This window comes from Centroberyx gerrardi, chromosome 11 (assembly GCF_048128805.1).
Source record: "Centroberyx gerrardi isolate f3 chromosome 11, fCenGer3.hap1.cur.20231027, whole genome shotgun sequence".
In the NCBI taxonomy this organism is placed as follows: domain Eukaryota; kingdom Metazoa; phylum Chordata; class Actinopteri; order Beryciformes; family Berycidae; genus Centroberyx; species Centroberyx gerrardi.
The window spans coordinates 6678435-6701331 of record NC_136007.1 but is presented as its reverse complement, the minus strand read 5'-3'; the positions used below and the strand labels follow the sequence as shown (position 1 = coordinate 6701331).

Genomic DNA, 22897 nt, shown 5'->3' with positions numbered 1-22897 from the left:
AAAAAGTAGGCCAATGAAAAGTAAATTTAGATGATTTTTTTTTTTAATCTGTCAGCATTTTGGTGACATTTTAGCAACAGTGGCTGTGTGGTTTTTTTTTTGGGGTAAAAGTAAATATTTAATCACTATTCAAACATAGTTGTTGAAATGTGTGTCGATATTCCAGTCCATCCTCTTTAATTATCATGAACCTTTGACCTGACATTAACATGCCTTTATTCTTCTTGCTCTGTCCTCCAGGTCCGTCACAGAACCCAGTAGCGCTGCAGCAGCCACCGGGGGTCGGCTACATGGTTCACCCAGCTCCATACAACCCAATGCAGGCCAAGGCTCCCATGCCCCCTGGCCCTGGACTCTACCACCCTGGGCCATACCAGCCCGTTCCCCCAGTCAGCTCCTACCAACCTGTTCCCCCCGTCAGTTCCTACCAGGCTCCTCCCGGCCAGCACCTGTTGACCAGGCCTCCGATGGGGGGTCCACCGCCCCACACACCCCCTCAGTCGGCCAGCCCCAGTCCCGGTCCCAGGATGCCCCCTGCTCAGGCCACCCCTCCACCTCCTGCTGTGTCTTCTAACAGCTACTACCCAAACCCCCAGCAGCAGCCCGCGGCTCCTGCCTGGCAGTACAGCACTGCTCCCCCACCGATGGGGGCGCCCGCTCCCATGAGTACGCCCCCCCGCGGCCCCATGGCTAATCACGTGAACCCGCCGCCGAGCTCGCCAGCGCCGCCACAGTCGTCAGCAGCTTTCAGCTCCGTACCGCCAGGTCCCGTCTCCCATAATGCCACGCAACCCCTGGTGCCGGGGATGCCCCCCACCTCCCTCCATGGATACACACAGCCAGGTAGGAATGCCACTGGGGCATGGGGCAAGGTTGTGTGTAAAACTATAGGCCAGAAGACTGTTACCAGCCTATGTACTGTCAAATTCAGTAAAAATACTTACTGGCTTTATTGTCCCCGTAGGGAAAATTTATTTGCAGTGACAAACACACATGGCAACCACAACAGGTTATAGTAAACAAACAGTATCAAAAGAGCACAGTAGTGAAAGTGTGAATGTTAAATGAAAAATGTACGCTACAGTATCAAAATAATAATCATACGAAGAAGAAACAACGTCCCAATGATAACAAGTGAAACATGTTGTCCCCCATGAACGATGACGGCCCCCTTTGGGCCAGTCAGTAACAAGATGGATCATCCCTCTAGGTTCGGCCAGTCAGGCCAGTGATCTAGGACTTATGGCCTTTCAGAGTTTGAAATTTTGACCTTTAATTATAGCAGCCACATCCACCCTATCTGTGTCATTTAAAACGCCAGAACACAGTGCCAAGATGCATCAACCCTCCAAGTTTCATCAAAATCTCAGTCCCATAGTGCCCCACCCCTCCCAAATTTCATTTAATGGGGAACAATAACTATTCCATAGCACTTTTATTTTGTCTTTTCTCTTTCCTGTTAATGTCCTTCATTGGCTGCCATGTGCTACTGATATGCGTATCTAGCAGTGATGTGTTGGAGCTGGACATTGCCCTCTGCTCCCACGCTGAGACGGTTGGCTGGCTGCTCGCTCTGTCTCTCTTCCAGGCAGAGAGACTAATTTACTCTCCGTTTGTACAAAGGCCAAACAAGAATTTTATAGTTGCCTCTGTAATTTCTATGTAGCAGTGCGGTGGTGTTTGGGGGGTAATTTTAGCTTTGATTCCACGTCCCTTCCTGTTGTGCTTCTAGTGTTGATTGTAGTGATGTTGGCAGAATGCACACATTCATTCTAGGACTATATCTCATTGTGGTTTAGATGGAAAATTTGGATACATTATGCTGGTTGTTTCATTTCAAATTTCTTGTTGTGATGGCAAACCATTACTGAGTTAATACAGAGGAAACACTGTGATTTCAGTGACAAGAGGAAGGGGAGAGTTTAGCAATAACTGTCTTCATTGAGGAGTATTTGTCAAAAACGTAAAGAATCACGTAAAGAAGCACTCAGAATTTCAGTGACTTTTTATGTCAACTAGTCAATGACACTTTCTCTGAAGGAAGATATCTTGTTAAGTGAGTAGCAGGATGGTATTTGGTTATGTGATCGTAGGCTACATTGGTCTATGGCCACAAGCAATTTACAACCCAGGTCCATTATCATATTATCACTCATGCAAACATGAGCAGAATAAAAGAAGATTGCTCTTGAGAATAGGTGGTGTAATTACCAGCAAGTCATCATTAGTCGTTTTTTTTTTGCAGACACAGTATCTGAATGACTTGCCATTGCATTTTGAAAAGAAACTGGGATTTTCCTGTCTGTCTGTAGAAATGTTACTTTAAAACATCATAGGAGTTTTTTTTAGAGCAGAGGCCACATTACTCAGTTGAACATTTTTGTGCAATTATATATGATGATTTTATTTTCTAAAATTATCATAAAATATTTTCTCATTGATACATTTCATTTGGAATATTCACTGCAAAACGTCACAATGCTGATATAAGATGCAAAAATGAGTTAAAGTTCAATTTTGTTCTTCATATCACAAAGTTGTCACAAAATTGATATTCATCATCATTATCAGAATCTGTTGCAAAACAATCAGGATTTTCATTTTAGCCATAATCGTGCAGCCCCAGTGTAATGCACTAGTCTAATGAAGTCTGTTCCTCCATACCTCTTTAAAAACACTGTACACTTTTCCTGTTTCCTCATAATTGGAAATTACCCTTTTCTGTTACTGCTAGGTATTCCTAAGAATAAATAACCAACCTGACAAATTGTCCCCAACTGTCATTTCAGTTGGGGGACAATTTGTCAGGTTTGGTCAAGTCTTGTCCAGCCTTGTGAGTTAGGATGAAGTTTCCCTCAGGGTATATTTAAATGATTTACTCACTTATGGTCAAAGGAATATGTTTATTTTACAAATAGCCTAAGATCTTGGATTAACTTGCTGTTGTACGACGAGAAGGTAGGTAAAAGGTTCACCTAGCCTCCAGTATTTATTTAGTTTGCTACAGTGCATGGTAATGTTTTTGTACACTGTATTTTTAGCGAACTGTGCAAACTGGCTTTGTATAATTTCAAAAAGCATTTGCATATGCACCAAATACACAGAGGTGAAAGAGGTGTTACATAGAGGTGTTACATAAATAGAAGAAAAATGGAATTCCTATTACATGGCCCCTTTAAGGTTAGGACAGGGATGGGAAGCGGCTCTCTAGTCAGTTCACCAGGTCAAGCTCAACCCAGAGCCTGGCCTTGTAATGTTTTGGCTTTAGAGTTGGGGGTGGATCTGTCTCAGCTTGCTGATATCAGCTAGCTACGTACAACAAAGACCTTACAGAAAACTGTATGTCAACTATATGAACGACAAACCTGAATTGGAGTAGGTAAATGATGGTTTGGAGGATTCCTGTAGTTGTTCTGTCTTAAAAAGGTTTTATAAAAGCCAAAGCCATATGAAACATAGGATTTCCAGTGCTAGACACTCCTGATCTTACCCTTGAGTCCAGCCTTGCCTCTGTTGTTGGTTTGGCCATAGAGGTGGATGTGTCTCTGTTGCTGTTCTCTGACATTAGCTAGCTGTGGGTCAGTGGCACCACCAGCTGTCTTCACCTCCGCTCAGAGCTTATAGTGTTACAGACACTTAGCGATGCCTCCTAACTGGCTTCTACATGACATGCAGCAGCCGTGCTAAGTGGTCTTGTTTTACATGATGCAGTAATGTTGATAGGTTGTGATCCGGCCTAAATGATGCGACTAAAAATGAAATTTCACCTAGGATGATAGGAGGTTGTTGGTGAAAGTTATATTACTTGTGTTACCGCTAGAATGACTGTTTTAAGATTGTTCTTTTTTGTTGTTGGTGTTATTTACCAGGCACTGCTCCCCCACCAATGAATCCCATGGCTCCCAACACATACCAACCAGGCAGGGCTCCCTACGGACCCCCACCCACAGGCCTCCCACCCACAGGCCTCCCACCCACAGGCCTCCCACCCACAGGCCTCCCACCCACAGGCCTCCCACCTACAGGCCCCCCACCAACCATGAAACCCACCCCGCCCCCCACTGGCCCCCCCATGGGCAATGCCACCCCTCCACCCCCCAAGGCAGATGGTAAGTTTCTGAAATCTGGCTCTTGGCATCTTTTTGTTTACCTGCTTTCTCCTCAGGTGTGATGGTCTGTAAAGGCTGCGGTATACTTTCAACGCCACATACACATTTTTGTATAGGCTACTTGCTGCAGCTTTGCGTTGTTAATTTATTTACATTTCACACCAGTTGAGCCAGTTGAGTGATCATACAGAGGCAGATGACCTCTAACAAGCTCAACAAACCGAGCCTCCAAACGATTCATTTTGAAAGAGTTGACTGCGGGATGTTAGCACAAAGATGTAAACAAAGACAATAAACTGGAACGACTACACAACCAGTCACATGATATTTTAGACCAATTGCAGATCACACAGTGTGTGAAGAGTTTAACCAGTTCAGACAGCAAGCCTGTGTGTCCTACTGTTAATACAAACCTGCTGAAATGTGTTTCTGCAACAAGTATACCACATGTTTGAAGTACAAATGTATTATGGATCTGTGCTGATTGTAAGGTGAGAGTGCTATCAGTAATAACCATTGTGTTGTGTCAGTTTGGGGCAGGGACAGTATGTCCATGTACAAACCAGCCCTTTTTGTTCTGATCGCCTGCTTGTTTCCCTCCCTCCCTCCTTCCTCTCCATGCCAGCTCAGTGTGGGGGGGCAGTTAACAGCACTCTGTCCCCCACTGAGCCCGATTGCCAGGAGGGGGATATTGAATGTCCAGGTGTGGCCGAGTCTGTCGATAGCTATTAGCTGTTATGTCAGTGCCGTGGTGCTCATCCTGTCCTTTCCGTGCTGTTGTTCATTGTGTCCAGGGATGCACTGATCCCTCAAACTGATTCCAAATACAAAGCTCTTAAGTATTGGCTGATACCAAGCTGCAGTCCATGACTTTTGACAATGTAGAATGTTCCAAAATTCACTGGACAAAAATGGTTGAGAGAGAATCAGTTTTTCTGGTGGAGAACTTCTATATAGTTCTATGTGTGTAAAAGGCAGGAAATCAAGCGGCTTTGCTTTGATTTCTGAAATGTTACTTGTGGTTTATGTTATGAGACATTAATTATATATCCTATTTTTGCCTGGTTATTCCTCAGTATCAGTGCATCCCTTCTTAGGTCTATTTCTTGTTTGTAGTTTGATCACCTCTCTCTCTCTCTCTCGTTCATTCTCACCACATCTCACATATGTCCCATAAATATACTTATAGCTGCCAAAGAACTAGATGTTTCATGTGTCTAGATAATCTAGTCCTTCGATACAACCTACACCACTTTCCATCATGACCTTTTTCTCCAAGTTTTTTCCAGCGCTGTCGATAGTGTATTAGTACCCCTTTGTATCCATTTCTGTCACATTTCTTGTAGCTTAATTCCTTCCATCTCCATTGTCTGTGGTTAGCACACTGTGATGGAAGTAGCGTAACGGGTTGTGCCGCTGAAATTATTCATATCACGTCTGTTTACACTGACACAGGACCTGTGGCTGGCAATGGCCCTCAAGCCCCAAACAGCTACAATCATGTTGACAACAAAATGGGTAAGGCCGGGTTCTGTCACGTATTGAATTGCTTTGACACTGACCGCATGTAAAGTCTAGACTCACTCATTAGGGTTTGGTTTAATGGCACAAGGGACAGTTAAAGCAGATGCTGTGTATTGGTAAATGGACATTGTCTCTGGTTCTGCTCATTGATTCAATTTCAGGTGTCAATACCAATTCTTATGCTAATTACTGGAGGAAATTAAGGGTTTGCAATAAACACCTGTATTTTCCTTCCCTTTTTAAAATGAGCACAGTAAATTCCTTCTTTAGTGCTTTTTTTTTAACACTGAAAAATCAGCACCTATAGCAGAGATTTGTCTTCACAAAAATATAACTAATCGAGGAGTGGAGCATCCCAAAGCCATGGCATGCTGTTATCAATCACAATTCTTTTATTTCCTTATGGATTCAGAATTTCTTTTTGATAAGGAACCCTACTAATAATCAATGCTTTGTCTACTGAACAGCTTTGATTCGTTTTTCTTCCTACTGATATGACTCTAAGTTAGTTTCTGTTCCTGTCTCCGTTCTAGCTGGCCCGCCCCAGCCTGGCCCCCCCGGCCGGCACTTGGGCCACTACCCCTCCCTCCCCCCCGGGTACCAGAACACCTCGGCGCCCCCCAGCGCCGGCGCCCCCCCCATGCACCCTGCAATGCAGGCCGCCACGCAGCCTTACACCCAAGCACCTCAGCCGTACCAGCAGGTGAGCTGGATCACACAGCAGCGCTCTGACACTGTACTGTTGGAGCATTTTGCATAAACAGTGTGCCGGGTCTCTTTGTTTGTGGAGCGACATGCTCTGCTACTTCTGTCATGCATTTGCCTTTTCTTTTAGCACACATGCAAAACCCTTTAGTCTATACAGGCCTCTAGAGAAATCTAAAGTTGCTGCTTTTTTTATAAGGAGCTGGTGTGCATTATTCACCGAGGCAAAGCAGACCAGAATAATTTGAATAGACAAAGTTGGCAGCTATAATAAGCTTTCACAGCTTACTGAAATTCAACTAGTGAACTGATGCCTTGATGCCTGCATTCACGCCTGCATATGATCCTTTTTTATACAGTTATATCAATGTATCAGTTTGCCGATACAGCTTTTATTACATATAGCCCGATATTGGCCTTTTATTACACATCAGATATCAGCCAGCCAGTGTTGTCAACCACCGATACGATGGAGTTTCCTCCCTGACCACAGCTACATCTGTAAAATCTGTAGTGAAATTTTATTTTGTTTGCACTTCTTATGTATTAATTTAAATGTTCAGTTATGTTTTTTTGTAAATTTTCCTTTTTAAAGACGGTAATGAGTTTCCCAGAGTTTCCCCTCATCATTGAATAGGTGCAGTGGGTCAGCCTGCCCTTAAGGAGCTGTTGACCCCAAAAGCAATTTCATTAATATCTGTGTAAATGGAAAAGTTCACCATCCCTTGGTCTAACTTATTCAGAGGCTTTTCCACCTTGCCAAGAATACAATTCTGGGGTAAACAGTGAATCTGTGTGATCTTTTGGCATCATTGGTCAAATTTTAAGATATTGAATATTAGCAGATATCTATATCGGTCAAATCCTACCCTCATTACATAGCAATAGCACTGCCAGGGTCACCCATGCTAAATATTGCGGCTCTCACAAGTTTGTAAGACACTTTGGTAAATGGGTCCACCAAGTAGCACCTGTGCCCCTACTCCCCGGCTGACTCTTCCCCCCTTTCCCAGCCTCCTGGTGGCCCGGGCCCGGCCCAGCTCAGTCCCTCCCTGGCCGCTCTGAGCCTCCAGTCCAGCACCCCCGAGGCCCTGCGGGTGGTGAACCTGCTGCAGGAGAGGAACCTGCTGCCGCCTGGCCCCGTCTCCGCCCCGACACCCTGCCTGCCCCAGGACCTGCAGAAGATCAACTGCAACCCAGAGTGAGTCAGGATGGACTGCATGTCTTTATATTGATTCTGTCTTTTATTTGTTCATGTTTTATCACTATTATTTTAGTAATATTAGTATTATTGTGGTTGTTATGCGTTAACTCTTAATTTTGTTTTGAATATTATATTATTACATCTGAAAATAATATTACTAATAATGAAGTTGTTCATCGTTATTGTTATTATACTATAGAGTAATTTTTGTGATTTTGATTAGGATTTTATTTTTTTTATACCGAGATATAGTAGATTTGGTGTGAATTTCTGTGAAATTAATTTTTGAATGTGAAAGCTATTTTTAAGAATGTTAAAACTAACTGTATTCGGGGGCATTTTTACATTCTAAACTATTGTACAAGTCCTTGCAGTCAAGAAAAAAAACGACTAAGTCACAGCTAGTGGTGCATTCCCGAGAGGAAGCAGTAACACAAAACTCAAATGGGACTAAACCAGCACACTGAGAAAGGCTCTGTGAAATGTCGGCTGTGTTTAGGCTTCCTTTTGTTCTGCCTCTAAATACATTTCAAATCAGCTTGAGCATCATCTTTGTCCTTGCAATTGCTTCCCCATTTGAGTGTTTTTGCACTGGCTACATTTACGTTTTTAAATTGCTAAAGGTCAAGGTAAAAAATTTAAATTGGCAAAAAATCAGCAAGGGAATTTCTAGCCAACAATGGATTCAATCCAACGCCAATCCCTGATGTATTTGATCTCAGTCGCCCAAATGTCGTACAATGCTGACACGTGTAGAATAGCAAGAACAGCAGGACCTCCACATGCAGGACTAAAGTGCTATGAGCTTCTGTGTTTGTGTCTCTCCAGGGTTTTCCGCTGCACCCTGACCAGCATCCCTCAGACCCAGTCTCTGCTGAACAAAGCCAAGCTGCCGCTGGGCCTGCTGCTCCACCCCTTCAAAGACCTCTCGGTACAACAGCAAGCGCTCTCCACACTCAAACCAACCCTAAGCACATTGTTTGCACACAGCAGTAAACTTGTGACAGGAAGGTTGTTGAGTCCTTAACACTAGCTGAGAAAAGTGAATAAAGCTCCTAGGTGTGAATAGGTTTTACTGTATGAATGTGAAGCAAATTGGTGCCAGAAAACTGCTGAGTATGTGCTTCAGCTCTTCCCTGAATGAGTAATGGTTTAAAAAAAAAAAAAAGCCTGCATCCTGTAGATAAAACGCCTAGACCAGACTAGAAATGGCTTTATATTGAGGGTTGTTTTGACGATGCTTCTCAGTATAGGATTTGACTAAATATGTCTCGGGGTTAAATCTCGCTGTCAGAATGATTTCATTCTTGTGCTATCTGTGACACAGAAGGAACTTGAGATGAAGTTGTAGAGCTAAATGAAACCCTTTATTTGAATGCCATTTGTGCAGACTTTGCAGCCAAGAAAACGAATTTGCCCGAGGCGTTTATGCTGAAATGTCACACAGCGGTTGCACTGTGTTTTTTCCTGTGCAGCAACTTCCTGTGGTGACGTCCAGCACCATCGTCAGGTGTCGCTCCTGCAGAACCTACATCAACCCCTTTGTTTCCTTCCTGGACCAGAGGAGGTGGAAATGCAACCTGTGCTACCGAGTCAACGATGGTGAGGAGGGGCGGGAGATGGGAAGGGAAGACGATCATCTGAAAGGGCTATTGTCATTGGAAAACACTGGAGGCCCTTAACAGTTCCCAATAAGTCAGTCAATACAGTTCCAGCCATTCAGCAGCAGAGTCCTAACTAATATGGCTTGGCAACAAAATGCATTTCCATAAAGTAACAAAAGGAATTTTGACTATGATGGGTTTTGTAATTTTTTCCACTTATTTTGAAGGTGCTGGTTTTGATCTGAATTTGGAATAGATTGTAAAACAGTTCTGTCATGTAAGGGAGTGTTCACATAAAGCATGTTTGGAGGCTGATGTTGACATCAGACAGCCAGCAGTTCCTCATGCTTTGAAAGCCTACCATAACACAATGAAGGGAGGGCAAACAGCAGTCTGAACTGATGCTTATATTCAGCTGTTTCTTTGTGAGTTCTTAACTGGTATGGACACCAGAGTCCATGATGCTCAGCTAAAGTTACAGGACCTTTCCACTCTGGTTCATACCAAAGAAAAGAAACCGTAGACGTGATCGCTCCCTAAGATTCAGTGTTCAGTATTGTAGATCTGTTTCTTGTAACCTGACCCTCAGGTTCAGGAGAGACAGGCAGTCTATAACAGGAGTTAGTTTTGTTTTAATTATTCCACACAGGCTAGAAGCTGCGATATGTATGTCTATATATGCCTTTCATATACAGTATATAAGCCATTTGGCAGGCAGACACCTTTATCCAGTGCCATGTGTGCATATATTTTTAGTATTGGCGGCTTCAGTGGGAATCAAGCACCCTAATCCTGGAAGTGTTTGTGTTAAGATGTGAGAAAATATAAGGGAGGAGAAACCACTATTTATGCAAAAAGAAAACAATTTCTTCAAGGTAACAGTTACAAAGATAGAAATGTGTACATTTGGCCGTGGAGCAGTAAATACACAATATACATTATAATATGTCCACACACTTTAGGCAGCGTGTTTTGTGTTGATATGTTCTTCCTCCGTCAGCAAGGATTGTATCCATTCGAAATGCGTCACCTTAAGTTTGCATGTATTATGTAGCCATATTTACACTTCCACAGCCTCTGTACACATTTTTATCTTTGCGTCTGTTAGTTTCAATAAATGATTTTCTCTTTGCATTATAAGTGATTCCCCACACCTTATTTTTCTAGTATCTTGCTTTCGTGGGAACCCTTTGCCCTTCTCTAGTACTGTGATCTGACTGTTAGAATAACCTGACCGGATGGTGTGTGTGTGTGTGTGTGTGTGTGTCGCTGCAGTTCCTGAGGAGTTCATGTACAACCCAGTCAGCAGATCGTACGGAGAGCCACACAAAAGACCCGAGGTCCAGAACGCCACCATCGAGTTCATCGCTCCCTCAGAATACATGGTAGGATTCAGCAGGAATGATGGATACTGCTACACTGGCATTCAACATATAAATATAATGTAAATGAGTTCATTTCCAAACATATGCATCAAAATAATTACTTGAAGCTCATCATCATTCACTATCTCTAAAATATAGAGGAACCACTTTGTAAAAGTGCTATTTTGTCATTTAAGGACCTTAATTACCTTACCGTATTATCTTATTTAAAAGTACCTCAATTTGTTTTCATTTTGTGCCATCAATCATTTTATAACAGTAGGTTTCACTTCTTTCAAATGGTAGAATATTCGTTTTTTAACAAACTGTTCAAATGGAAACTGGGCATTAAATTAAATGTCCTCATTGTTGCTGTTTGTGTGAAATATTTGATGCCCTCGGGTCCAATGAACCAAAGTTGTTTATTGTCCAAGTGTTTGCATGCATCTTGCAAATTATGTGGTGAGCTGTGTGTGTGTGTGTGACTGATTGCCTGTGATGGTGTGTGTTTGATTTACTTACCTTATGAAACCTCTGGCCCTCAGCTGAGACCGCCACAGCCTGCTGTTTACCTCTTCGTTCTGGACGTATCCCACAATGCAGTGGAGACGGGGTACCTGAATGTGGTCTGCCAGTCACTGCTGGACAACATTAATGCGTATGTACATCATTATATTCTCAGTTATTGTCTATGTTGAGAAGACACCGGGATCTGATGCATCTGCCCCTTGTGCTTTTATACTAATGGGGGGGGGGGAGACTTTGTAGAAACCTGGCTCAGATGTTTGACATGTCACTTATTATATGTGTAGATATACAGACGTATGGTTATTTGCAACCACTTATCCTTGGCAGTTTATGAGTATATGTTATTATTTATACATGCACTTGTTTAATAGATGTTATGTTTCCTTAATTAATTCAGCAGCAGAGGGCCACCACACAAACAAAAAAAATAAAATGAAACAAAACATATTTCAGTTAGATTTTCTTCAGAAACTTTAATATTAAGAATCACTGCTTTAGCATAATAAAGTACACAAGAACAGTATTGGTACCACAAACTACACTTGAACCTAAACTGGGACCAGAATGGGGACTGATGGAGCGAAAACCAAAATTACCATTTTGAACCCCAATAAGCTCCCCATATTGTTCTTTTTTTCTGGCTGTGGAATACTCCTTCACTCCCTGAGATAGATATGTACTGTAGCTTTGTGTCAATAATTATTGACCAGCTGTTAAGACATATTCTTCAACATACGTTCAGTAGTAGTAATCTTAACTGATTGCTGCAGTGTTAAAATGGGGCTCATGCTTGTTAGATGCAGCTGAAAGAAGGTCATCCCTGTCACTTGACTGCCAGCTTATTTATTTATATGCGTGTTCGTGTGCTCTAGGCTTCCTGGAGACTCGCGGACAAAAGTAGGCTTCATCACCTTTGACAGCACCATCCACTTCTACAACCTGCAGGAGGGGCTTTCTCAGCCACAGATGCTTATTGTGTCTGACATCGAAGGTGAGAAGCGGCCAACAGCAAGGGCTTTGCTCTCATTATTACAGCCGCTTGACACTAGCTGTGTGCAGAAATTCACAACCAATAAATAATCAGAAAGTGGCCCATTTTCTGTCCTTTAAAGCCGCACTTGGCAAGAGTTTCATGTAAAAAAATACACATGTCACAAAGTGGGGCAGCAACAGAGAAAAGCCTCCCATCTCTGCTAGTTGGACCCTGCTGGATTTTCCCTATTTGGCCAAATTAAATTTTGGTGTTGGGTATGATCACTGGTGGGAAATACAACATCAAATAGATTTTTGGATTTATTAGATTATTTAGTTGCCCACTTTACCTCAAGTCAGTTTGTTGCATCATGAGCAAAGGCTTACATGTTTTTTTCTTTATTGCGTTTGTGTGGTCTTCTTGAATCAATCTCATCAAGATGGTAATGTTGGAGTGTTTGTAACTGCATTTTTTAATGGCATTTTTTTTTCACTCCACAGATATATTTTTACCAACACCAGACAGCCTTCTAGTAAACCTCAACGAATGCAAAGAGGTGAGAAACTTCACCTTGGTTCAAGCTAATTGTATGTCAAGTTTGCTAAAATTATACTACGGCATCTTCATGTGCTACAGGCATGGATGCGGGTGCGGCCTGTCTCATTACATTTATCCAACTCATAAATCCATAAGCATTTGCACTGGAATGTGTTTGAGGTTGTTGCCATTGTTATTTGAATGTATTAACAGTCCATGACTTCCTCACTTTTTGCATCGCTGTTCTTAATTACAAACTTAATTTTAACCATGTGTTTTCTATTTCTCAAGAAAAACATTAACTAGATAGAAGATGTCATTTCACTCAGAACATTTTGGACCCACTGTTGGAGAGAACTTGAATCATTCTCAAATTTCACAAAAAATGAATTTCAAACCTTGTGTTTGTTTCCCAGCTTGTGCAGGATCTGCTGAAGAGCCTTCCACATCTGTTTGAGAAGACCATGGAGACCCAGTCCGCCCTCGGTCCGGCTCTGCAGGCCGCCTTCAAGCTGCTGTCGCCCACCGGGGGGCGCATGTCTGTCTTTCAGACCCAGCTGCCCAACCTGGGAGTGGGGGCACTCAAGTCCAGAGAGGACCCCAACCAGAGGGCATCTGCCAAGGTAAGAGCTCTATACAAAGAGTCTTAACAGGTTTCGTAGATCCAAGGCTCATTAAAAGTACTCACTATGAAAAATATCCAGGAGAAAATTCAAAAAGTTGGGTATGGCAGTAATGGTATGTGCGGGGGCTCCTATGAAATTCTACTGTCTTTGCCCACCACCAGTAAGAAAATTTGACACATTTTCTTAGGGTGACTGTCTTTTGACCTCATTGTCTTGCCTTCCTCCCAGGACATCCAGCACTTATCTCCGGCCACAGACTTCTACAAGAAGCTGGCTCTGGACTGCTCCGGCCAGCAGGTGGCGGTCGACCTGTTCCTGCTCAGCGCTCAGTACTGCGACCTGGCATCGCTAGGTGAGTTCAGATGGGACGGGGAGATGGAGGGAAAGGGGGGAGTGGGGTTATTGGTCCACTTGTTACTGCTCAATACACTGTACTGTGACCTGGCATTGCTAGTTAATGTTTGCCATCAGATTCATGAGTCAAGATTTACTGGCCTGTTGTTAACTTTGTGCTATATATAATAAAAGTCTAATAATTAAACTTAAACAAATACTTTTTTTTTTTGGGAGATTGGCCAGCTGGTCAACTCAACTCCCATTAAGCAGTGAGAATATAGACACCAAAATCATGCATGTGTCCCCAATAGATCATTGGCAGCAGTGCTCCATGCTAACACTTTAGCAAACACTCTGTTGAGTGATAGTAGGCGACTAGCAGCATCTTCAAAGTAAGAACACTAACCTTTTAGTAATAAAAGTTGTTAGTAGTTTTTATTATATGGCCTGTAGATTCTTTAAAAATGAAATATCATGAACTCAGTTTTGCTGATTTTGCCAGGTTTATTTTTGGAACCTTTTCAGCTGAGAAACCACATATTCGTCCACTGTGCAGTGATTTCTATCTGTACACAGTCTGCCATCGCCCGGCACAGTCACGAGGAAAGTTTGAAGAAAGTTTTATGCAGACAGTGCAACAGTAGAATTGGCTTAGTTTCCTGTATTGCCAACTTTGCAAGCAACCAATAATGAGTGCAAGAGTCAAAACAACAGTCCCCAGACAGTAAAAAAAAACATTAATTTGTCTACAACATCCATGTGTCATCAGTAATTGAAAAAAGCTAGATACAGAAATAAGAGGCAAGAGGAAAGGGTTTTTTCTTTCAACAAGACCAGGTGCGAGCAGGAGAGTCGGGTGTAAATCTATTTTTATCATGTTGAAAAGAAGACGATCAACATCTCATTCCTGCCTCTCCTCTCCTCTCCTCTCCTCTCCTCTCCTCTCCTCTCCTCTCCTCCCAGGTTGCATATCCAGATACTCTGCGGGGAGCGTGTACTACTACCCCTCCTACCACCAGCAGCACAGCCCCTCGCAGGTGGAGCGCTTCCAGAAGGATCTGAAGAGATACCTGACCAGGAAGATCGGCTTCGAGGCCGTCATGAGGATACGTTGCACCAAAGGTCAGGTGGAGTCCAAAATGGGGAACTTCAGGAAAATTAAACCTTCCTGACACATTTGTAGATGTGACAGGAAGATTTGAGATGATTTGACATAATCTCACGTTTATTTTTTAGTGAGCAGAGGTGTGATTTTTCTGAGTTACAGTTTTTTGGACACATAACTCCCATTAATTTCAAAAAATATTTGCTTTTTTAATGCTTTTTTGTGTTCCTTGTCACATCCCTGAGGCGTTTTCATTTTCCCCTGCTTTTCTATTATTCTCTTTTATTTATCTTGTCCCGATCACATTTCTGCAGTGTTATTTTAATCATGAAAAATCACATGATTGGATTATGTATTCTTCCCTGTGAAGAATGACAGCGGCTGCCTGGTGTGATAATTATATGGAAACCTACTTGTGTGTCTGTCAAAAAGTCCATGTGAAAAGTTTGTACCTTTTATAGCCCCTCTGCTCAGAAGAGCATGCATTCTGAAATGTATGACTTGTAGAAGGATTATATGCTCTTTCTAACTTTCTAAACACGTTAATAAATAATAATATAGGCCACTTTTACTGCAGTATGTACCAGCAGTACAGCCTGCACAGCTTGTGAATACATTAAAATGTGACTGATGGCTGTTAGTCCTTGCAGTAAAAGCTCTGTCAATCAATTTGAAAGACAAAACATCTCCAGACCCCAGACACATTGATTCTTTTGGGGCTACCTTTGTGCATATGATAGTATTATGGATTGGTAACTCCAGTTTCTCTCTGCAGGTCTGTCCATCCACACGTTCCACGGAAACTTCTTTGTGCGCTCCACCGATCTGTTGTCGCTTCCCAACGTAAACCCGGACGCTGGCTTCGCTGTTCAGATGTCCATCGAGGAAAACCTGCTGGACATGCAGGTCGTCTCCTTCCAGGCCGCACTGCTGTACACGTCCAGTAAAGGTACACACACTCAGAGACACACACACATACACACACACACACACACACACACACCAGGTCATGGAATTTCTGGAATATCATGGAATTTTGAGAGGTTGTATTCCAGACAGGGAAAGTCAGGGAATTTGCTAAATTCACTTTACAGGAATTTACCAGAATGTATTTTACAGCTTGGTTCACACACATTTATTGCACCAGATAGTGGTTTTCAGCTGTTTTTCTCCACAGCAGACCAGCTGTAGTGGAAACCAGACTGTTCACCCCTTTGAAAAACAGCATTAATAAACCAGGAAGGAAGAACATTTTTAGGTCACTGAAAAGCTCCGACTTAGTTATGGAAAGTAATGGGAAAAGTCATGGGTTTTTAAATCAGGGCCATAGTTGGAACCTTGTATAACGTGCAGACACCTTTTAGTGGATGCTTTTATCCAAAGTGACTTGCAATACCATGACTGCATGCATTTTTTATTTGGCTGCCATGCATTCGTATGGATTTAATATGGATGTTCATATGGATCGAACCCGTAACTGTGGCAGTGTTGGCGCTATGCTTAACCCAATATGCTACATGAGACTACGCATGCACAATTGTACATACACAGATATTATAAGCCCACACACTTATTCACATATTTGATTTATAATGGAAATGTAGTTGGACTGATTGTCGGATCAGATCTACTGTGAGGCTTTTCCAGAGTATTTCCTGGAAATCACTGCAGGAATTTGTTTTTGGGAATGAGGCTTTTCTACGTTTCAACTGTAATAGAGGCATTAATATAGAACAGTACTGTTACTTTTTCTATGTCATCTAATAGGGTTATGCTAGTGGAACAGGTAATTAAACAGGTAATCTGATCAAACTTTGAATTTAAGCTGATTAAATGTTAGCTTTGACCTTGAAAACGTGTCTAAGATTTCAAAAAACTGATTGAAAATATTTTTTGCGGGGAAAGCCTCCATGTTTAAAATTTTTAAACTAAAAAGACATCTTTAAGTTAAAAATCTTAAATGTGAACTGTCTCTGTAGCTAGAGGTTTCTTCAAGGCCAAATGTAAAAAGTAGAAATAATGAAAGTTTGTCCTGTTTCTTGTCGTCAGGAGAACGGAGGATCCGTGTCCACACCATGTGTCTCCCTGTGGTCAACTCTCTGTCAGATATCTTTGCCGGTGCTGATGTTCAAGCCGTCACTGGACTGCTGGCTAGTATGGGTACGTACCGCACTTGCAAACAGGCGGACTTATTTTTTTCTTAGAATAAAGTTGTTTTAGGCAACTTTTAAAACAAGATATTCTGGTGCTGTGCAGAATACCTGGCCTACAAATCAAACTGCATGTTGGAGAAAATTGGTTGATTTTATTCAAACTGACCAAACCTGAAGCACTGGCATCACATTTCCTCTTCCCCTTACTATTACATTTTATATGTAAGATTGATAAGATAAGATTGCCCACATGTGTCACAATTGCATAATGTTTTGTGAATATTGCACAGCCTTAGTTCCTCAAATGTCTGACTAATTTCAAGCAAAGTTGTGCAAATAAACCGAAAACGACAGCTATATTCCATTATGAGTTTTAACTTAACATCATTTCATCACAGGTGTCAGATTTATACTAATACCAGGCTGTTTCTGATGGATCAGAGCCTCACTCTAATAGTATGTTTTCAACAAGAATATTTTCTTCCATATACAGCATGAGTTTGGTGTGTGTGTGTGTATAAAACGTAAATAAAGGATAGCTTTCCATTAGTCTTCATTGTTATGGTAAATGGTCTTTGCCTGGCTGGATGCTATAATCATAGCAGGCTTTTCCTCCACTTCTCTGTTATTAGCGCTGACAGATGGCGGTGATGAGTGACGGTGGCTCTGGTTGCCTAGTAACCGTCACATGCAGAGCAGTCAGATGAGCCTGGGCTTTTCTGACACTCAACCACTACTTATAGAACAGACACTGCTGTTTCCCTTCCTTCAAAATATGGAACACCAGGAGTTTGACATTTAGTTCAGTCGAATCTCTCACCACACTTCTCAGCTGGAACATTAGTCACTGCACGACTACTGTAAATGTATAGTCAATCCAAGTGTGAATGTCATTAATGAAAGTACACAGCCTCTACCACTTAATTCTAATATTCACTACATAATACTGAAATAAACAGTTACAGTCACAATGAAATGAAGATTAGCTTCACCTTTTAAGCAAATTTTACGTTATGTACACATAAAATTCTCAAAGAATTATTATTATTTTTTTTTTATATATCAAACTCCCACTACTGTTACTTCCCAGAAAATGGCTTATTTTTAGTGGTGTTCATAAAAATTCAAACTAATTATACCATCACAGATTTTTGAACAATCCCCTCTCAGTCCCTCTGATCATATAAAACTTGTAACTTCACAATTTTCAAAGTGACATAAATGGCAACATGGTATGTTATGGTATTTTTGGGTGTTCAACCCTGAAAATCCTGTTTCCTTTACCTAAGACACCATGGTTGCATCCCAGTGGCTGGGATTTATTCATTTTAAAGAATCCAAAATTTTTGACAAATCAAGATTCATGTCCCTCCCCCTAACATCCTGTTTCAGTCAGAAATACGTCGAATTATGGAAAAATACACAATTGAAATGCTGTTTCAATTAATGGGAGACAACTGACAACTTGACACGTGTCCTTCCTCTCTCTCTCTCTCTGCAGCTGTGGACCGTTCGGTGTCGGCCAGCCTCAGTGATGCCAGAGACGCGATGACCAACGCGGCCATCGACTCGCTGGCGTCGTACCGCCAGGCCGTGTTGACCATCCAGCAGCCCGGCCTGCTGGCTCCCGCCTGCCTCAGACTCTTCCCCCTCTACATCCTCGCCCTGCTCAAACAGGTCTGCCTCTCCACACCATACCAGCACATTACACAGCAGCTTTGAAAAGAACATTGAAAAATAAAATAAAAAATCTACTGCACTGTCTGCCAATTTTATGCTTGGGTTCTACTTGTCCTTCCACTGTATTTTTACCCTTGAACCAGGGGATCCCAAACTTGATGCTCAATTGGATATTCACTAGATATTCACAAACCCATATTTGTTAATATTTCTGAGTCATTTTTGTATATTTTCACTGCAGAGGTGGGGACTAGAATCACATGACTTGGACTCGAGTTAAAATTGCATGAGACTTGACTTTGACTTGTACTTTGATGACTTGAAAAGGTTTCTAAAGTCTTGACAAAAGATCTTGTGTTTGTGTAAATGACTTGTTCCAGCAGACGACTGAATTTAAATTCTGTTTTCTGAATTCGTATGGAATGATTGAATCTATTGAAGTTGAAACTGACTATAGAAACTCACGATGCTCTTATCAAGTTTTTATCCTGTTAAAACGATATTGCATTGAAAAGTCCTAGATATTTCGTTTTCTTTAAGATATTAAATTGATACTGGACTCTTGATTTGTTACATGACATTAATGACATGGACTTGACTTGGACTTGACTTGATAATCTACATTTAGACTTGAGACTTGGTCACACCTCTGTTTCAGTCTGGTGAATGAAATAACACTAAAATCAAACTATTCCACATTTTTGTTTGGACCCCACTGGATCCTACTCGGGTACCTGTGGATTCTCTGGACCCAGCTGTGGAAACCCCTCTGTTAACCCTTTACTGATCTCTCTTCCTGTGTGTGTGCGCACCTGCAGATAGCCTTCAGGACGGGGACCAGCACCAGGCTGGATGACCGGGTGTTTGCCATGTGTCAGCTGAAGTACCAGCCGCTGGCCTACGTGATGCTGATGATCCACCCTGCTCTCTACCGCATCGACGACCTGACGGACGAGGTGAGGGGATGAAATGCTTATTCCCACATGTTCTAGCTGTAGATATATTGTCAGTTATTGCGGTTGCAGCCCCACTTTGTGATTTAGACTGATAAGATGGGTGTATTTTTACATAAAGTCTTACCTAGTGCATATCTGCTTTTGTTGCTCCATTTCAATATCTCCCACAGACATTTTGAAGTGTCCCTCTGTTACTAAATGTTCTCTTCTTTCTTCTCTCTCCTCCATCCTCAGGGGGCTTTGAACATCAGTGAGCGGACCATCCCTCAGCCCCGGATACAGCAGCTGTCTGTGGAGAAGCTCTGCAGGGAGGGAGCCTTCCTCATGGACGCTGGAACGGTGAGGAGGATTCAGTCCTGGCTTTGAAATTAGCACTCGTAACGCACTAACAGAAATACGAAATGGATGCTACTCCCTTGTCTGCTTCTACTTCAGTTAGTGATTTCCTACATTATACCACAAATGTACTACCAAAGTACAACCAGCGTGTATTTTTCCTTTTAAAGCACTTGGATTGGAATGTACAAGCTCTAGAAGAGTATCTACACTTAAATTTCCATTTTACACGCACACTTTTTATCCAGAATGATTCAGAATGAGTGCAGCAGTAGAAGCTTCAATTCCTACATCTATAACATTACAAACAACCAATAGGAAGGAGTACAAGTGTCAGAGCCATAGCGCTCAATTTTGTCAAATTTGTACTGAATATTTGCATGTTTCTTTACCGTGCTTTGACTCTGCCCCTTATTCCAAAAGGTGATTTATCTGTGGATTGGAAGGAATTGCAACCCCAACTTCCTCACGCAAGTCCTGGGAGTTCCCAACTACACTGCCGTGCCTCAGAACCTGGTGGGAAACCTCATGTTGCACCAATCCACCACATACAACTACATTACACCCTCACCTGAATTGTCAAATGAAACTAGATGAATACTTGTACTGTACTAATACTGTTATTCTTCTCCAACAGCACGTGCTCCCAGAGCTGGACACTGCCGAGTCCCAGAGAACCAGGGCTTTCGTTGGCTGGCTGAGGGATCAGAGGCCTTTCTACCCCACCCTGCATGTCATCAGGTGGGCGTTAGACCACATAGAAGAGAGAGTAGAATCAAGTAGAAAGTGCATGTAGTGTTAGTTGTCTCTACCTCTGTGTGGGGAAATTAAAACCAGCCACCAGTGCTAGTAAAGTTTGAGTTTGTCTCCTCTTCCAGCCACTTTGGCAAGTAACCCACCGTCATCTGAAGCTCTGATTCTGTTCCATTCAAGGGGGGAAAAACCCCTGCTGGCTGGTAAAATAGTGAATAGTTGTTGGTGAGTTCAGGGATTTACCAGACACTGTGGCAATGGACGAAGACACTCCTGCCCTGTTCTTCCTATTTTGCATCTCAACAAGTGGTTCAAGAGAACCACTGCTTGAACTTGATTCCAAGAAAATTCCCAAACTCCTATGACTTCAGCACAGTAACAGCAAAACAGAGTAACATTGAGGTTGAACTTACTGATCTTGTCAACTGCTGTTACAAAGTCTTAAAAAAGTCCAAGTTCCTTTATTAGCACTTTGAATTGACACTTGGAACTACTACTACTATACCACAATACTCATGATCACAATTTTATATATCACAATATGGCTCACGTATGCAGAATCACAAGTTAAATCAACTTAATGTTCATCCCATTGAACCAAATGGTAATGTTCGGTGTGATGTCAAACCAAACTGAATTTTTCAAATAATATACCATATAATAATATGATTATTCTGATTAATATATAATTAATATATATATTAATATATATTATTATACTGTATAATAATATACCATACCTCATTTTGTGAGTTTTTAAATAAAATTTCCTTATTATCATCAATTTAGACAGTAGAATTGTGTTACAATATCCCAAAATCACCATAACATCACAATATGATTCCACTGAAAGACGATAGGATGGAAGGAAGGAAGGATAATATTGAATTTTCGCCCAGACAGATACTGATGAACCTTTTTTGTGTGACTTTCAGGGATGAGAGCCAGCTGAAATCCAACTTTGTGCAGAACATGATCGAGGACCGAACGGAGTCGGCCTTGTCTTACTACGAGTTTCTCCTCCACCTCCAACAGCAAGTCTCCAAATAATAAGTCCGTCGGACCGCGGAGACGAGGGGACACTGATGCGAGGACGCGCATCGGTGTTGTATGTATGTGTCTTTGTGTGTGTGAGTGCGTGCGTGAATGTGTGTGTGTGTGTGTGAGAACAGCGGGAGGCATGTTCAGGGATGCCTCTCGCTCCACCTCCAGCTGTGGTCCAGCATCTCTCTGAAAAAGCCTCGTGAACTGAACTGATGTGAAGCGTCACAAATCAAACTATTTGACGGACTGACCGAGGACGGAGGGACGAAAAATCTCGATTCTGATGCTGATTTGGCACTTCCCCCCCCCCCCCCCCACACCCCACCCAGCTGGAGCAAACTGTTGGAAAATGAAAATAAAAAAAAAGAAGAAGCAAGAAATCCATGGCGGTGATGATGATGATTATATATGTCAATGATCGAATGAATCAGTGTTTATTCTCATAGAACAATGCTGTCTAACAGAGGTATCGTTCAGATACAGTACAGGCAATGGATGTGTGAAGTCTTTTTGTTCAAAAAGCACAGTTGTCTTTACTAATAGAAGTAAAATAATGTATGTATGCTTAAGGCTAGGTTCATGAGGATGATTAATGTGTCCGCACTCAAAGACTGTTATTGGGTGTCACCTGGAGCATTTGTACACAGAACACCTGAGCTCTAACAATACTCTCTAACATAGTAGTGAAGGACAGAACGTGTGCTTTTTATTTCTCAGTCATTATAATCGTGTGTCGAACAAATCTGTAGACTTTGTTGTAAATGGCGGAAACGTTGAAGATGTTTGATGGCGGACCGACCTCGCTGTAATTCGCTGCCTTGAATGTGTCGACTCAGCAATGGAACCTTTTTTTCATCCCGTCACGGTCTGATCTGTCCTTCAAAAAAAACTCTTTCTTTCATCCTTTCTCTCTCTCTCTCTGTGGACATTCAACACCTCTGACGATGTCGCCGTTCTGTTTGTGTTTTTTTTTTTTTTTTCGTTTGTTTAATTTATGAGACTCCCAATCTGATTAAATTCTGTAATTGCCTTGTATGGGAACTCACTTTTTATTATTAAGCCTCTGTTTAAATACAGACTCTATATATGAAATATTTTAATATAATAGGATATGGGAAATTCTTTAACACAGACATAACAAAGCCATTGTTGATCTTTTAATCATGCTTATTGATACTTGTATATTGAAAATACTACATTATATAAAGGTAAAGAAATGCTGATGATTTTAGTATGAACATATTAAGGTGAAATGACGCTAAGAAAATAAAATGTTTGGGACTTTTTAATCATAGTTTGTGTTGTGGTGGGTGAACAGTGTTTGGGTTGTGAGAACAAGGCTAACAAAAAATAATATTGA

General features: G+C 41.8%; 1 protein-coding gene across 1 annotated transcript in view; it reads left to right on the top strand.

Annotated features, from left to right (window-relative positions):
* The window catches only part of sec24a (SEC24 homolog A, COPII coat complex component), a 25649-nt gene extending 2752 nt beyond the window's left edge, over positions 1-22897 (top strand). Inside the window, exons 2-24 of the mRNA XM_078286391.1 lie at positions 241-843; positions 3870-3950; positions 4011-4109; positions 5565-5627; positions 6167-6336; positions 7352-7539; positions 8371-8473; positions 9018-9144; positions 10422-10531; positions 11056-11168; positions 11911-12029; positions 12512-12567; positions 12965-13171; positions 13403-13526; positions 14474-14632; positions 15391-15564; positions 16665-16775; positions 18270-18445; positions 19267-19404; positions 19639-19743; positions 20164-20256; positions 20378-20481; positions 21429-22897. Of these exons, the coding sequence (XP_078142517.1) occupies positions 241-843; positions 3870-3950; positions 4011-4109; positions 5565-5627; positions 6167-6336; positions 7352-7539; positions 8371-8473; positions 9018-9144; positions 10422-10531; positions 11056-11168; positions 11911-12029; positions 12512-12567; positions 12965-13171; positions 13403-13526; positions 14474-14632; positions 15391-15564; positions 16665-16775; positions 18270-18445; positions 19267-19404; positions 19639-19743; positions 20164-20256; positions 20378-20481; positions 21429-21543 (3338 nt within the window). The 3' untranslated portion in view covers positions 21544-22897. The remainder of the gene's footprint in view (positions 1-240; positions 844-3869; positions 3951-4010; positions 4110-5564; positions 5628-6166; positions 6337-7351; positions 7540-8370; positions 8474-9017; positions 9145-10421; positions 10532-11055; positions 11169-11910; positions 12030-12511; positions 12568-12964; positions 13172-13402; positions 13527-14473; positions 14633-15390; positions 15565-16664; positions 16776-18269; positions 18446-19266; positions 19405-19638; positions 19744-20163; positions 20257-20377; positions 20482-21428) is intronic.